The sequence below is a fragment of the Phaseolus vulgaris genome, chromosome 2, assembly GCF_051622355.1.
Source record: "Phaseolus vulgaris cultivar YP4 chromosome 2, ASM5162235v1, whole genome shotgun sequence".
In the NCBI taxonomy this organism is placed as follows: domain Eukaryota; kingdom Viridiplantae; phylum Streptophyta; class Magnoliopsida; order Fabales; family Fabaceae; genus Phaseolus; species Phaseolus vulgaris.
Window position 1 is genome coordinate 49047273 of NC_143499.1, and position 17217 is coordinate 49064489.

At 29.5% G+C, this 17217-nt stretch overlaps 3 protein-coding genes and 1 long non-coding RNA gene across 7 annotated transcripts; all 4 read left to right on the top strand.

Annotated features, from left to right (window-relative positions):
- Positions 1-2387: 2387 nt before the first annotated feature.
- On the top strand, positions 2388-3869 carry LOC150029232 (protein PLANT CADMIUM RESISTANCE 2-like). The gene is made up of 4 exons (XM_090299235.1): positions 2388-2818; positions 3054-3125; positions 3260-3472; positions 3561-3869. Exons 1-4 carry the CDS (start codon positions 2671-2673, stop codon positions 3641-3643), a joined length of 516 nt encoding a protein of 171 aa, XP_090155361.1. The 5' UTR covers positions 2388-2670; the 3' UTR covers positions 3644-3869.
- A 2451-nt stretch (positions 3870-6320) lies between these two features.
- On the top strand, positions 6321-7761 carry LOC137809837 (protein PLANT CADMIUM RESISTANCE 3). 2 transcript variants are annotated; one of them, XM_068610907.2, is made up of 5 exons: positions 6321-6401; positions 6482-6649; positions 6868-6939; positions 7134-7346; positions 7435-7761. In XM_068610907.2, exons 2-5 carry the CDS (start codon positions 6523-6525, stop codon positions 7515-7517), a joined length of 495 nt encoding a protein of 164 aa, XP_068467008.2. In that variant the 5' UTR covers positions 6321-6401; positions 6482-6522; the 3' UTR covers positions 7518-7761. The 2 variants fall into 2 exon arrangements, with proteins under 2 accessions (XP_068467008.2, XP_090155362.1); XM_090299236.1 differs by having other exon boundaries at positions 6361-6401; positions 6488-6649.
- A 2434-nt stretch (positions 7762-10195) lies between these two features.
- On the top strand, positions 10196-11992 carry LOC150029233 (uncharacterized). 3 transcript variants are annotated; one of them, XR_016519056.1, is made up of 3 exons: positions 10196-10506; positions 11520-11597; positions 11686-11992. It is a non-coding gene; the product is annotated as an uncharacterized LOC150029233 (long non-coding RNA). The 3 variants fall into 3 exon arrangements; XR_016519057.1 differs by having other exon boundaries at positions 10196-10287; XR_016519055.1 differs by having other exon boundaries at positions 10196-11597.
- Positions 11993-13944: 1952 nt separating this feature from the next.
- On the top strand, positions 13945-16054 carry LOC137812940 (uncharacterized). Its single transcript, XM_068615199.2, has 2 exons — positions 13945-14436; positions 15684-16054. Exons 1-2 carry the CDS (start codon positions 14194-14196, stop codon positions 15840-15842), a joined length of 402 nt encoding a protein of 133 aa, XP_068471300.1. The 5' UTR covers positions 13945-14193; the 3' UTR covers positions 15843-16054.
- The last annotated feature ends 1163 nt before the right edge of the window (positions 16055-17217 follow it).

A 17217-nucleotide genomic window follows, 5' to 3' on the forward strand; every position in this document is an offset into this window, starting at 1 on the left:
AACTTAGAGTAAGGTTTTACTAAATGTTACAAATTATTCTAAATATTTTATTTACCAAATATTCCTTATATATTAAAAAATTAAGTTAATAAAAACAACTAAAAACTCACTCAAATAACATGGCATATTAATTATTAGTTTAAATTTTTCGCTCTTAAAATTAGTAATCCAAAGTACTAGCAATAGTTTTATCTTTGATTTTTCTTTAATGTTTAAATGGATTTCCTTTGATTTTTCTTTAATGTTTAAATGGATTTCCTTTGATTTTTCTTTAATGTTTAAATGGATTTCCTTTGATTTTTCTTTAATGTTTAAATGGATTTCCTTATAAATTGATTGTACAAGAAAAAAATTGAAGTTATTTTTTTGTATAAACTAAAAATTATTTATACATAAATTAATTTGTAGAATTTTATATATATATATATATATTTATTTATTTATTTTTATTTTTTTAATATTTGGATATGATGCTCCTTACATGTAATTCTTATTTTTGTTCTCACCTTCTCATTAGGAATGACAAAGTTGATTGAAAAAATACAAGACACATTCTCTATTTCAAATTGCTAGCCTATTTTGGTATACACGGCAGAACTTGTAGTCAACACGGGCTAAGTGTAGGATGAGACGGACTGACCCGTATAACCTGCAATTCGTATGGGACGACTTGCCCACATAAACTGCATATTTTAAAAATATAGAATTTTTTTTCCTACACTTCCATAATTTCTTCATGCAGTCTTATATTCTTAAAAATTTTAAATTTTAAATTCTACCATCTGATATGGACCGAAACACAAATTAACTTTCAGATCCTACGACTTCAAAACTCTTTTGAGAATAATATTATGAAACTATTTACTTAATTCATCTAAATAAAAATAAAAAAACTTCATAAACAAAAAAATAAATTTATTCAAAAATTATATTTAAATTTTTTATTTTCATTGACTTTAAAAAAACATTTTATAACTATAAACTCTCATGCAAGAGAAACAAATAAAATCAACTTATGCATAATTGCCAGCACACATTACCATTTATAATTTAAATCCTATTTTCCAACCTATACCGAAATAGTTAATTTCTAAATGGCCCTCACAACTTCCACGTTGCAAACCCTTTGAACGATAAAAAAGAATAAAGAAAGAGAAGAAGGTACCAAACACTTTTTCTTTTTATTTTATTAAGAGCTTACCTCATAGTGCTTTGCATGTACCTTACAAATCAATTCAACTCATTCAAAATGTTTAAAATTGAATATTTTAAATGTTATAGATCGAATTTAATCAAATTCATTAGATCGATTATTAGGTTTTAGGGTTTAAAAGCCAAAATCAGCCTAAAACCATTCACTAACATAATATTTTAAAAAATTATTCATATTTTAATAAAAAATATGGAATAAAATTAATTCTAAACATGGTTTTCTTCCTTTCTTTTCTTATTCTAATTTTATTATCTGAACATTCCTCTATATTATTTCTTCTCTACTCTACATTAGTTTTTTAAAGTAAGTTTTTGTTTAATTTGTTTAAATATTAGGCGATGTTTCATCGCATATTCACAATTTTTATTACGTTATTTTATTTCAATAGTTAAAGTTTAATATTTCTATTATTTTTTTATTTTAAATATATTAAATAATATATGTATATTATTTTTATCACTTTGTTTATTATATATACCAATATATAATCTATATTAGTATACAATTTAATATATAATAAGATACCTTATTTTGTATAAATTAAAAAATATTATTAAAAATAAAATATAAAAACGATTCATTTATAGCAAACGGCGAAATTCTCTTTTATACATTCTTATAGATAAAGTTGAATATAGTTGCATGATCAATTTTATTTTATTGTCGTGATTTTTTTTTCTTAAAAAAGGTAATACCATAAGTATTTAATGTGGTTTAACACACGAATTTATTCGAAAATGGGATAGTATGTGTTCTTTAAGTTTGAAATATTAATTCCATTCTATATTTTTCCTTGAGCTCAAAATATTATATCCCATTCAAATTTGTTAAATGACTTTAGATTTTATTATTTCGTCTCTGTTTAGGGCTTATATACAGAATATGAGTTTAATAATCATGTAATATTATTAATGTAAGAAAATTTATGCAGTCGTTTTTGTTTTTATATATTTACCTCGTATTTTTTTCTTTTCTGTTTTTTTCTATTTGAATTGTGTAATATTTTATTGAGAGTTTGGGTAGAAGCACAATTTCTTATGCCGAAATATTTAGTTTAAAAAGAGAAACGTGGTTCAAGTTATATATCTATGGGTGAAATGAATTGGTCAAAAAATATTGAACATTGTCCCTCAGTTCTACTATAAATTGTTGGGTGCCACGGCCTCTCCCTCACACATTAGTGATTTCCCATCTTCCTCTCTTTCTCTCTTCCTCTTCATTTTATTTTTTTTCTTTTAAATTACAATATTGGATTTGTTAGATTTTTTATTTTTAAGAGTAATTTGTTAGTTTTCATCTTTGAAAATATCTAAAAAAATTCTTATTATAATTTGGAAGATTAACTCATATCGCAGGTAAGTTCTTACGGAAAGTGATAATTTATATCTAAAATCAACTTTGTTCGTGTTCTAAAGCTTCAATCACTGTCGTCACCACCATCATAAATTGTAAGAGTTATGTCTCTACCACCAACCTCACAAGGTGCACAACCACCCCACAATCATCCTGCTGCCGCTGCTTTTCCGGTGGCTTACAACACCAAACCCCTGCCGGAGACTGAATGGTCCACCGGCCTCTGTGACTGCTTCTCCAACTTCAAAAACTGTAAGCTCATCTTCTCACAACCAAGTATTAAGTAGTGTTGCACCGTTATAATTCCTACAAACTGATAAGTCATCACTATCTTTTCTTTTAGATAAAAAATTAAACACATGTATATGAAAGTTTGTCCAAATCATATATACATTTATAGTCATAGACTATCTTCTAATTTCTCTGAAACTGACCCTTTGATTATTGAGTCATACATATATATTGTCTCATCTGCATTTTGTTTCAGGTTGCATAACGTGCTGGTGTCCATGCATCACGTTTGGTCAAATTGCAGAGGTTGTGGACAAGGGAGCAACGTGTAAGAAACAATTTCTTTCTAAGAAAAAGTATTGTGTGGCATATATGTTGTTGTTTGGTTGTTCTTTTTCGCTTTGTATACGAGATATAGGGTTGAAAGAGAGTAAGTAATGAATGTTGATGTTTGATATGCAGCATGTGGTGCTAGTGGAGCATTGTATACACTGATTAGCTGTTTACTTGGTTGTGGTTGTATATACTCATGTGCTTACCGCACCAAGATGAGACAACAATACAAGTTGAAGGGGACTCCATGTTTGGATTTCTTGACTCATTGCTGTTGTGAAGCCTGTGCATTGTGCCAAGAATATCGTGAACTTCAAAACCGTGGATTTGACATGCTCATTGGTACCAACCAAATCCATTCATTTCTATAGGATGAGTTGTTTTGTTTGTGATGATGAACTAATGTGTTTGATTTGAAAATGACACTTAGGGTGGGAAGGAAATGTTGAGCGAGGGAAGGAGGGTGTAGCAATGGTTCCAACTGCTCCTGCACTTCAACCTATGACTCGTTGAGAATCACGCACAATGCATATATGATGCATGCATGTCTTAGTTATGATCCAACAATGTATTATTTTCTGGTCTTGTTGTTGTTTTTTTCTATGAATATGGTATTACCTACAATTTTTCTGTTCTAAATGTCTCAATCTTTTCATTTTATATTTATAATATTAAGATATTTTCGATGTAATAGTTTGAATCAGTAATTTAATACGAGATTTCCAAAGTAGTTATTAAATTGTGATTGGCCACATACGTGTGAGCGTGCTTTGTAAGAAAAACAGTAAAAAAAAAGTTAACCGTTGTTGGTTTGGGACACACATTGAAGTTGTTCACAAAATAAGAAGCTTGATAAATATATATTCCATCTTCAGCCATATAGTAATAAAGAGATAAAGAAATAATAAATGAAAAAAGAGAAAAATTAGAAGAAAATAGAAAGGAATGTTCATAAAGTGGACCCTGTTCTGTTCAAACTTGCCAAACTTGACTAACTTTTCATTCTTTCTGAATTTCTGTCTTTTCTTAAAGACTTTGTTTTCATTTCATCATTAATCTTTTCTCAATTTAGTTCCCCAAACGTAACCTTTTACTCAGGCAAGCAAAGCAAGACCTTCAAAACTTAAATTTCCTTCATCTTTCTTGGAAACTGGTGTAATTCCGTAAAGTGTCGTTCCTTTCACGGAATCATACCATGCAGATATCATTTTTACTGCAGAGAAGGTTGTTATTAATGATGTTGAAAGTAGAAAAGAAGTTGCAATGTTATAGTTTAAGCATTTAATCATAGTTGACGCTGAAAAGCTACCCCTGATTATGGGTTTAGTTCATTCAGTCATAAGCACAAACACTATGACTACCACATCCTTTATCCAAAACGAATTGCTCAACAATTTCTGTAAGTTCAGAAAAGAGGAAGAAAGCAATGAATCTAAACCAGTCAAAGAAAAATAAAATGGAGAAAGCCCCAGTAACTCAAAAGGTAATTTAGAATTTCATGTAACCACCCCCTATTTGCTTGAGTTAGACATAAAGGACAATGATGTTCCATTTTAACATAGGCAATTAATGTCATGGTTCCACACCTTTAGAAGAAGAGAAGTGTCATTGTTCCCCAATAAATGTCGAGATATAACGGAAAAGATGATTAAAGATTTTATTATTCAATTTTTCAGTAAAAGTGTCACTCATTTTAATGACATTTTCCTACGCTTCCATAATTTCTTCATGCAGGCTTATATTCTTAAAAATATTAAAATTAACCATTTTAAATTCTACCCTCTGAAGTACATATATGGACAGAAACACAACTTTAAATTTTTTATTTTCATTGATTTAAAAAAATATTTTATACCTACAAACTCTCATGCAACAAACCAATAAAATGAAGTTGTGCAGACACATTACCATTTATAATTTAAATCCTATTTTCCAACCTATACCTAAATAGTTAATTTATAAATGGCCCTCACAACAACTTGGACTTTGCGAACCCTTTGAACGATAAAAAGAATAAAGAAAGAGAAGAAGGTACCAAACACTTTTTCTTTTTATTTTATTAAGAGCTTACCTCTTAGTGCTTTGCATGTACCTATCTATACATCTAAATAAATCAATTTAACTCATTCTAAATGTTTAAAATTGAATATTTTAAATGTTATAGATCGAATTTAATCAAATTCATTAGATCGAGATTATTAGGTTTTAGGGTTTAAAGCCAAAATCAGCCTAAAACCATTCACTAAATATTTTAATAAAAAAATATGGAATAAAATTAATTCTAAACATGGTTTTCTTCCTTTCTTTTCTTATTCTAATTTTATTATCTGACCATTCCTCTATATTATTTCTTCTCTACTCTACATACATTAGTTTTTTTAATGTAAGTTTTTGTTTAATTTGTTTAAATATCAGGCGATGTTTGATCGTGTATTCACAATTTTTATTACGTTATTTTATTTCAATAGTTAAAGTTTAATATTTCTATTATTTTTTATTTTAAATATATTAAATATTATATGTATATTATTTTTATCACTTCGTTTATTATATATACCAATATATAATCTATATTAGTATATAATTTAATATATAATAAGATACCTCATTTTGTATAAATTAAAAAATATTAATAAAAATAAAATATAAAAATGATTCATTTATAGCAAACGGCGAAAATCTCTTTTATACATTCTTATAGATAAAGTTGAATATAGTTGCATGATCAATTTTATTTTATTGTCGTGATTTTTTTTTCTTAAAAAAGGTAATACCATAAGTATTTAGGTGTGGTTTAACACACGAATTTATTTGAAAATGGGATAGTATGTTTTCTTTAAGTTTGAAATATTAATTCCATTCTATATTTTTCCTTGAGCTCAAAATATTATATCCCATTCAAATTTGTTAAATGACTTTAGATTTTATTCTTTCGTCTCTGTTTAGGGCTTAGATATAGAGTATGAGTTTAATAATCATGTAGTATTATTTATGTAAGAAAATTTATGCAGTCGTTTTTGTTTTTATATATTTACCTCGTATTTTTTTATTTTTTTTTCTATTTGAATTGTGTAATATTTTATTCAGAGTTTGTGTAGAAGCACAATTTCTTATGCCGAAATATTTAGTTTAAAAAGAGAAACGTGGTTTAAGTTATATGTATGGGTGAAATGAATTGGTAAAAAAATATTGAACATTGTCCCTGAATTCTACTATAAATTGTTGCCTGCCACGGCCTCTCACTCACACATTAATCATTTCCTATCTTTCGGTAAGTTCTCTTTCGAGAATTCTAGTTCTTAATAATGACAGTGATTACTTATACTTAATCAAATTTTTTTTATTTCAAAGCTTCAGTTACTACACTCACCACCATCAAAATTGTAAGAGTTATGTCTCTACCACCAACCTCACAAGGTGCACAACCACACCACAATCATCCCGCTGCCGCTGCTTCTCCGGTGCCGGAGACTGAATGGTCCACCGGCCTCTTTGACTGCTTCTCCGACCTCAAAAACTGTAAGCTCCTCTTCTCACAACCATGTATTAAGTAGTGTTGGTAGTATATAAGTGGATGCAAACCTCACCCCATTAAGCCGGTTTTATGGGGTTGAGTTAGGCTTAAAGTCCACTTCGTAATAGTTGCACCGTTATAACTCCTACAAACTCTTAAGACATTACTATTTTTTCTTTTAGATTAATTACATATATATTGTCTCATCTGTATTTTGTTTCAGGTTTCATAACGTGCTTGTGTCCATGCATCACGTTTGGTCAAATTGCAGAGGTTGTCGACAAGGGAGCAACGTGTAAGAAACAGTTTCTTTCTGAGAAAAAGTATTGTGTGGAATATATGTTTGATGATGATAACTTTCAAGTATCTTTTCATTTGATTGGTGTCTTAATTCTTTGGTTTCTATGAGGTTGAGGTTGATTAAGTAATGCTAATTAGGTTGTTGGATAGGTTATTGGTAAGTAATGAATGTTGATGTTTGATGTGCAGCATGTGGTGCTAGTGGAGCACTGTATTCACTGATTTACTGTTTACTTGGCTGTGGTTGTATATACTCATGTGTATACCGCACCAAGATGAGGCAACAATACAAGTTGAAGGGGACTCCATTTTTGGATTTCTTGACTCATTGTTGTTGTGAAACCTGTGCATTGTGCCAAGAACATCGTGAACTTCAAAACCGTGGATTTGACATGCTCATTGGTACCAACCAAATCCATTCATTTCTATAGAATGAGTTGCTTTGTTTGTGATGATGAACTAATGTGTTTGATTTGAAAATGACACTTAGGGTGGGAAGGAATTGTTGAGCGAGGGAAGGAGGCTGTAGCAAGGGTTCCAACTGCTCCAGCAGTTCAACCTATGACTCGTTGAGAATCACGCACAATGCATATGTGATGCATGTCTCACTTATGATTCAACAGTGTATTATTTTCTGTTCTTGTTGTTGTTGTTTTCTTTCTACGAATATGGTATTACCTGCATTTTTTTCTTTTCTGCATTTTCTTCTGTTCTAAGTGTCTCAATCTTTTCATTTTATATCTATGATATTAAGATATTTTCAATGTAATAGTTTGAATCAGTAATTTAATATGAGATTCCCAAAGTAGTTATTAAATTGTGATTGGCTACATACTTGTTTTTTTTTTATCAGCACTAAACAATGAATAAATGTGAGGTGACCCAACCCAAATACAAAATATACGACCTTTAACTTTTTTCACAACACACACTCCGTCAACTTCTAAATACTTAAATAAATCTGGAACCGCTTACAATCCTCACTCTTATATCCAAACAAAACATCATCTCCATACAGACCAAAAGATCAACACACCAATCAGAGAAAGAAATGATTGCATCCTGCGACTTGGCCACATACGTGTGAGCGTGCTTTGTAAGAAAAACAGTAAAAAAAAGAAGTTAACCGTTATTGGTTTGGAACACACATTGAAGCTGTTCACAAAATAAGAAGCTTGATAAATATACATTCTATCTTCGGCCATATAGTAATAAAGAGAGAAAGAAATAATAAATCAAAAAATGAAAAAAGAGAAAAATTTGAAGAAAATAGAATGGAATATAAAGAGAAAATGAATATACAAATATAATTATTGTAAAATAAAAACAATAAATAAGAATACAATGGATGTGGTAGAGGGGCAATTTTCCCCACAGGATACTTATTTTTTTTACTTTAATATATTTAATAAAACGATATAACTATCCCGTAAAAAATGGGTGTTGTCTCCATGAAATAGGTTCTTAAATGTAAAAAAGTTTTAACTGATAAAAGAAAACAAATTAGTACTAGTTTTATTACTTTATCTTCTAAATTTAATCGTTTTTGTTTCTATGATACTAAACACTTACAATGAATACATGAACAAACACACTTTAAGTTTTATTTATCAATTTTTTTTATAATATAGATTTGACAGTTTACTTGAAACTTTTACATAGATGCTTAGGATCATAAAGAGGCAACATTTAAAGTATGTTTCCCTTAAATGAGTTTTTGTGAAAAAAAATATATACATGATCAAATACTTTCACGAAAATTATTAAATAGTAACTAAATATAAGATAAAAAATAATTAATTACTATATTAACTAAATTAAATAATAATTTAAAGATTAAAAAATTATTTATATCTAAAATTATTTTTATTATTAATAAAAATTTATAAAATAATTTTTAAATTTATATATAAATTAGTTACCTAAATTTGGTACTAATATTTAATATAAATTAATTTAAAATATAAAATAATAAATAACTAAAACTTTAATAACTAATAATTAGATAACAATTTAAAAATTATTTTATAAATTTTTATTAATAATAAAAACTATTTTATATACCAAATCTTTTTTAGTTTATAAAATAGTCTTTAATTTAATTAAATAGTAATTAATTAATTTTTATTTGACTATTTGTTTACATAGATGTATTTTTTTACAGTATCAATCATAAAAAATCAGAATTTTAAAAATGATAAAAGCATATACAGGATAATTGTAATTTGCAAAAAGTTATATGTGATTTAAAATTTTCTTAAGTATTATGTGTTTTATAAAGAACTTGTCATTTTATTTTTCTTTAAGTAGGTTATAGTAATTTTTTCAATAATATTTGATTTGATGCAGTGATTATGCAATGCCTGTCTTTTGGGTCCTAGCAAAGTTACAGTATTAATAAGAAAACAAAACTGTGGCAGCCATTTCGTTCCTTCAAATGCTAATTTTTGTTTTTTTATTTCTTCGTCCGTCCACGTGAGATGACCAAAACAAGACATTGACATTCTCTTAGTTTTTTATTCACCAAAACATTGTTCATTGCCTTGTGCCAAAGATTATCGTGTAACTTCAAAAACCTTGGATTTGACATTATACTCAAGCTTAATTAATAATAAACAATCAAATCAAAGCAACAATAAGTATCATTTACTGATATGGATACTGATACGACACTGACACGAATACGGAGATACGTATAATTTCTAGACAGAAAGACACAAATCTATATATTATATAATTATGAATTATATAAATTGATAATAAATATTTATGTGTATGAGTATGTTTCAATTTTTTTTTAAAGCAGAAAGATGTTTTTCATGACTAGTTCAAAAAAAATTGTTTCTTATTTCTATAATCATAATAAAGATTTTTACAATAAATTTGAGTTTTTAAAAAATTATTGTATTTATCTTTTTTAAAATTGTGTTAAAACCGTTCAAGAATTTTCAGAAATCTAACAAATATTTTTTGAATTGAACACTTCACCGACAAATGTCCTACTAGTGTCGACACCAATTCGTGTGTCTGATACAAATACGTCATTTAAGATAAGTGTCCGAATCTCCTAGACCATTTCAGAATAAATGGGTTTGAGTTTTTAATGAAGGGGTATGATCAACGTATTTTATCTATATTGAGCATTACACAGCTCATTATTTGATTATTTTTTTTTTTTTTTTTTTTTTTTAATTATTATTATTTTTGCTCACTTACGATTATTGATATTCCTATATTTGTAAAAGACTGATGATACCAAATGCTACTCTTTAATCACTCTTAAAAATAATTTACATTTTTTGCCTTCAAACTTGTTCAGGCCCTTCAACAATGGCATCAACAGGTTCTTTCGCGTCAATTGTGATTGCTTGTGCAGGACATATCTGATAAAAAAAATGTATTATTTAGAGAAAATAACAGTGATATAGATGCTCACTCAAATGACAGAAGGGTGAGAAACAGGGAAAGTATGATAAGGAGATATCAAACATGGAGAAGGAAATAAGACAGTGGAAACGTTTAACAGACTGATATATGTTGTAATTATTGCTCGGTTATCTGGGTAATTCAGGATTTGTGGCAAATGAGATTTTCATTTAAAACTATAATCACTTTTTTTAGTCACTGATTTCTCTCTTACGGCTCAAAACCTATTTTTAAGACAGCATTATCACCCTGACATGTTACTTAGTCCTGCAATAAATGAACATGTACCAGTGCTATGTTTAATAAATTCTCTTTTTCTTTTGGCCTTAGCAGTCACTGAATTTAGGTACAAAAGTTTGATGATCTTCCAAAGTAATGGGCAATAGAGAACAAAGTACTATTTCTTACCACGATAGCCATGTAACATGAGAAGATCCAACTTTGAAGCAAGTGGTTTACTATGATACTGTTTGTAGTGTGGATAAAATGTCCTTTTCTGTTATTGGTTCTACCCTTTTTAAGTGAAATCAAAATGCAGCATTTTTTAACCTCATGCCCTACTATGTTCTATTTTGGAAATGCACCAAACAGAACACAATCCATTTGTTATGTTCCACCCTGTTTTGACATGTTTACCAAGCAATACCTAACGTGTCTAGTAAACACTACCTATATGTTGATAGCTGAAGTGTATCTGAAATTGAAACTCTATTAAACTCAATTTATTGTATTTGTATGTAAGTGCTCCACAAGCTTATTCATTCCATGACTAGATTATTGAGTACTTATAAATGCATTTTCCTTGTTCTTTTTTCTTGGATAGACGGTCATTTTGCCTCTAAGATTACAAGAACGATCACTTTAGTACTCAGAAGATTTTAACAATCACTTAGTCCCTCAATAATTTAAAACTCCATCATTTAGATCCTTTTGCCATCATTTAAAGTGTCAAGGAACCCAATAATTGTGTAAGTCTCTAGATCATGAGAATCATCAAATTGAATACAAAACATCATTTCTGTATTGTACTACCAAAACTTGCTACATGTTATCTTGAACTAGGGTTATGCTTTCAGCACTTTAGCTCAAAAACTATTCTGGAAATTATATGTTGCTGTTTTCTGATGCTTGCAATCCGTGACACTGAAGGACGATATTTTGAAAGACCCGGCTAATGAGCCTAAAATGGACATGCAATTACCTTGAGGATGCTCCTGATCAACCAGAGTGAGCTTGTTTATTGTGATTGCACTTTATACACAACCTTCAGGTTTTGGTTATACCTCTGAAGATGGTGTACTTTACGTTTTTGAAGGAACCATGTATGCAAAGTTAGTATTTGCTGGCAGATGCAGAATATCACAAAGACCACAATAGGTTCTATTACTTTGAAATTGTACAAAGGTTCTGTTACTGTACATAAACTAGGACATTTGAAATTGTACATAAACTAGGACATTTCAAGTGGGAATGTCAAAACAAGGAAAGCAATCATAGAGAGACTTCAGAAGAAATGTTTCTCATGGCTTGCGTTTGAGATAAACAACTTTTGCAGGACGATTGGTTTATAGATTCAGATTGTAGCAATCACATGTGCAATAAAAAGGAATGTTTTCCAGATCTTTATGAGCACTTGGAAGACATTATAAAGCTAGGAAATAAAGTAATGTTGGGGTGAAAGGCAAAAGGAATGTTGGGAATCACTCAGTGAGAACCATAATCAATGAATCTTGATAACTATCCATTAAATATATTCAATGTTGATCATTCCAAAAGTTTTGTAATTATATCTCTCTTGAAAATGTGATAAACTTTAATTATTCATTATCTCTTTATGTGATAAGTATTCCTTTCATTCTCTATATAAAGGGAATTTGTGAGGAAGAGAAAGACAAACAAGTGAAAAGAGCAACATAGAGAGTAAATGAGAGAATAGATATTCATCATAGTATAAGATTAGAAATCCTAATAAGAGATTATTGAGACATTTATTTCATCCTTATTGGGTGAGATTGAGTGTTATTATTATTTGAACTAAGTCTCGTAGATTTTTATTTCTCAAAGTTAAAAAAAAAAATTTCACTCAAAATTTTTGATACCATTATTCTAATTTACTATAATTTTTTTTTATCGACTTATTGCTTCTACATCTGCATGTGTCCATTTTGTATTAAAAAAAATAGTTCTGATTTTTTCAAACATAATTGATTGAAGTTTTGTATGTGCTTGATCTAAAGAATAATTTGTTAAAGGTTGGAGAACTTGAAGAAAGAACAACAGGTGTAAGGTTTATGATTCTGAGAGAGGTATTATTATGAACTTTGTGATGTCCTCTAATCTCATGTTCAAACTAACAGCAGTAGCTCTACCTCTTAGTACTATAATCATTATTTTCTATCTTTATTCTTCAACACTCTATGCTATCAGACACATATATTTATGTAATCATTTCATATATACATGAAAGTGATAAGTAATGATAACATAAAACAATTATTAATATATACATTATTTTAAAGACTTAATACACTAATGATGTAGCTTGATAATGTATCTCAGATAAATAAAAACGTGTTACAAAAAGATTAAACATAAAGTACTTATACTAAGTATTTTATTAACATACTCTTAACTAAAGTTAAAATTTCACATAATTTCCTATAGATGTAGCCTAGCCATTTCATAACTTCCTCGAGCTTGCCGAATCACACATTAGTTGCGATAAACGAAGTTTTCCATTGATTTTCTTAGTAGAAAAAAAATACAGTGTATACATACTGTTCATAGCCACTAGGAAACTTCTACTTTGACCAAATCCACGACAGACAAGGGTGGTGGACATGTTCCCTCTTAGCAGGTTTTGTCAATGCTAGGAAAAGTAAAATTATTTATTGTTAGTAAAATGAAAGAAAAAAGAAAAAGTAAAAAATGATTGATTTTGCATGACTGTATAAAGTAGATGCATCCAGCATCATTTCCTGATTCCCATAATGTCTTTTAGTTCAAAAATTGCAGCAAAAAAAGTAAAGCAAATGTATATACTATAAGTAGGACAAATTAAGATAACAACTTCCAATAAAGTATAAAAACAGAACCACACCCATATAAACTATTCCTGCCAAATATAATATAACATCAAATTTCATATTAGTGAATTACACTCTTATCAATAATGATAGAGATTAAAGTCGATAAAGATATTTTGTTGTATATAAGTGGGTGCAATCTTTGAATTAGATTTAAAGTTTAACATGTTATTAGAGTTTAGATTCATATACACTTTTAGGGTGTGTAAATCCGAATATTTTAACTCTTATACAGACATTTAGGAATTCTTCAAACCACCAAATTCATTTTTATGATATATTCTGAAGAGTTTAAAAGTGATGTAAAAAAATTACACAGAAAACTAATTATAAAAATCAATGATGTGGTTTAGTATCCAATGTTTTCAGCATATCAAAGTATTGATAAACTAGAAATTTGCAAAGTGTCTCTACGCCTTAACCAACGAGTACACGCAGACAACAACAAATGCATGCATTAAAAGAACCACCGCAACTCAAAAACCAATACCAAACCTACCAAAGGCACTCGCACTACACAATACTAAACATAGCATCTAAATTTTGTTTCCGTCTTAATCTCGCCATACTTATTCCCTCTTACTTTCTCTTTGTTCCTTTACTCTCTTTGGGGCCCCTCCAGGGGACAATAGAGTGCAAAGGGTATTTGGCACTGCTTTATCTGAGAAAGTAAGAGTGCAAGAGAAGAAAAGGTTTTGATGTGTGTGTGAGTGATGAGAGGGTGAGTTGGGAAGAAGATGGCTGGTGCAGAGGAGGAGCTAGAAAGAAGAAGCAAGTTCCTTAAAGGCTTGATACAGAAGAAGAAAGACATAGAGCAACAAGAGCAGCATGATCACCTACAACACAGTAACCTTCGTGTCAGAGCTTGTGACATGCCTCTCCCTCTTCAGAATTGTGCCTTTCGTTGTGCTCGTGATCTTCTGGATTCTATGTCACCAAAGAAGCTCGATAGTAAACGCCTAGCCCTTGCACTTAAGAAGGTTACCTTTCTTTTTAATTATTGTTTGTGTTCATTTCAAGTGTCTTGTTTTCTTTACAAGATCTGTTTCTGGTTCTGATCTTTTGCCACATACATGGTGTGAAATCTCAATGGCTAGTTTGCAAGCTTTTGAAATATGAAAAGTGGTCTGATGTGACAAACCGTTATTTTAGCTCTCCTATGTTTATTCTTCTTCCTCAATGTAGTACTTTATGTTGGTTGTTTGTGTTTGATCTTCTTGATCACAAGTCTTTGTTGTTAATTTGCTTCAAAAAAACTAGTTGGCACGACCAATGGTTTTAAAATCACAAGTTTTATGAGTCGGTTTTCATTTGGGGTATTGGTATTTTTGTCAATTGAGTGAGCATCTATGGAAGGGCTAGTTGTTTGGTAATTTCAAAATGGAACTAAGCTTGTTTGAAATTGATCTGCCATTTTATCTTTCTTGCGGGTTGTGGCAATTGGTTTGCTGAAGGAAGGCTCTGTAGCTATCCTACAGTATACAAACTAGCTTGTATCAGAAGAGACTGAAAATGGCACGTTAAGGGTGTTTACTTTGAGTATAGAGATGGCAAGAAAAGATATTGAGTAGACTCAGGAGTTGCCTTATGAGGCTTCACCAGTTTTATGTTCAATTTTATTGAAGAAGACTTAGTTTCAATCAAGTGATAAAGTACGAGTATCATGAAGAGTATGGTAACTCTGTGGTCCAATGAAGATTGAATTATCTTGTTGGTTAATGTAGGGTAATGAGCCTAGAACCTATTATGACTTATGACTTAGTAACAGCTTCAGTGGCCTGTGCTGAATAGGGTGTAGGGTGATGGGTTTGAACCGATTATGTAATAAGTGTATCGGTATCCAAATATTATTTGTTATACTTTAGAAAATCCCAAATTAATTAGTCTTAATCACTAAATTAAGATAGAATCAAGAACTATACGATGGATTTTATCAATATATACTAAAAAAATAACAGCAAAAAGATAATCTTTTACACATGAATTAAGGGTGCACTCACAATCTTTGCATGTTCTGTGCTCTATCCCTTTTGTCTGGTACAGTTAACAAGACTCATACTAATAATAACACAATGAATAAGTGGAGGATCAGATGAATCTATATAACACAAAGCATAGTCTATTTAGTTGCAGAATTTAAATCTCACTGCTCATTTCATTTCCTTGTTTCTGAACATTTTTTGGTCCATGCTTGAATGGCTCAGACAAAAACATTCTTGTTTTGCAGGAATTTGATTCTTCATATGGTCCAGCATGGCACTGCATTGTGGGCACTAGTTTTGGCTCCTATGTAACTCATTCTGTTGGTGGTTTCGTGTATTTTTCCATTGACAAAGTTTATATTCTTCTATTCAAGACAGCAGTTGAACCATTAGACCATTCATAACTTCCACATGCAAAACTCCTTGGAAACTTGAAATAATTTAGTATTTCAAACCAACTGTGTGAAATTGCAAATTGTAAAATTTAAAGACATTTGTATTCTGTGAAGTACTTGATGCACTTCAGTTTGGAATGAGAGAGCATTCGAGTGTGTAATTTGTTGTGAAAGTGAAAAGATACTCTTTCTTCATCTCAGAAATAGATAATTTTACAGAATTCCACTCTCAAATTCACACTTGACACTTAGGTACATTACACAAATCTATTATCTACTGAAACCTGTTTCAACACAATGGATCTTTATTTTCTCAGTGTTAGGATTTTTCTCACACCATGCCAGTTATAACTACATCATTTTTGTGAATTATTTTTACCCTAGATCATTAAAAAGATGTGAATCCCTTGGTAGATTTGGAGATGAACAAGAAATCCTAAATCATTTATAGAAATAAACTGGGCTAGTACTAAGAAGGGAATAAAATAGCATCACATCACTTTTAACCCAAAATTTTAAGGTGAATTTTTTATAAGCACTTTCAATTAATTCAACTAGAGAAATTAATTACTTAAAGACTTAAAAATATTTATGTGATAAAGTGTGTTTTAAAAAAAAATTATTAAAAATTTAAAAATGACCAAACCTGATTATTCAATGATCAACTTGTTGGCATGTGTTTCGGCGGGCTAGCCAACCCCAATCGCTTTCAAATCAAAGTGAGAATACTCTTAAACCAGTTAGGTTGAACTCTTTGGTTGTTCATAAAAAAACGATATAAATATTTCCAAATTCTTCTTTTTGAGATTTATAAAATTACTCTTGTAAATTGCTATAATTTTATTTATTTTTTAAATTGAATTCAAATAACATATTTTACATAAATAATTTTAAACATTCTATATTATAAATTATCTTATAAAATTATTCATCCAATATGAACCTTAGATAAGAAATTTTAAAATTTTCAAAGAATCTGAATTGTTTTTTATTTTCATTTAGATAAATTAGTTCAAATTTAAAATTAGTATCATTTAATTTCTATTATATATAACTATTTTCATAAATTTCTAAAATTTTAATTTTAAAAAATTATATCCAAACAAAATATTTTTTCTATGTCAAATATTTTAAATTTGAGGAAGAAATGATAGTCAAAATTCCAAAATTCAATAAGAAGATGTTAGCTAGTGTTCTTGATAACGTTCTGGAAAATAATATATACTCACAGAGCGTGGTTGCCAAAACAGAGGAAGATGAAGTTGACAAGATGCAGAAGGCATCAGCAAATGTTGATGAGAAAGTTTTGGAAACTAATATAAACTCACTGTGTGACAATGGTAGAGGAAGATGATGCAACTTGCCAATGAAGAAATAGAAATAA

Coding starts and splice junctions, on each gene's coding strand:
- LOC150029232 (XM_090299235.1), top strand. CDS start 2,671: ATGTCTCTACCACCAACCTCACAAGGTGCACAACCACCCCACAATCAT. Junction 2,819..3,053: donor CTTCTCCAACTTCAAAAACT/GTAAGCTCATCT, acceptor ATTTTGTTTCAG/GTTGCATAACGTGCTGGTGT. Junction 3,473..3,560: donor TGGATTTGACATGCTCATTG/GTACCAACCAAA, acceptor AATGACACTTAG/GGTGGGAAGGAAATGTTGAG.
- LOC137812940 (XM_068615199.2), top strand. CDS start 14,194: ATGGCTGGTGCAGAGGAGGAGCTAGAAAGAAGAAGCAAGTTCCTTAAA. Junction 14,437..15,683: donor TAGCCCTTGCACTTAAGAAG/GTTACCTTTCTT, acceptor CTTGTTTTGCAG/GAATTTGATTCTTCATATGG.
- LOC137809837 (XM_068610907.2), top strand. CDS start 6,523: ATGTCTCTACCACCAACCTCACAAGGTGCACAACCACACCACAATCAT. Junction 6,940..7,133: donor TGTCGACAAGGGAGCAACGT/GTAAGAAACAGT, acceptor TTTGATGTGCAG/CATGTGGTGCTAGTGGAGCA. Junction 7,347..7,434: donor TGGATTTGACATGCTCATTG/GTACCAACCAAA, acceptor AATGACACTTAG/GGTGGGAAGGAATTGTTGAG.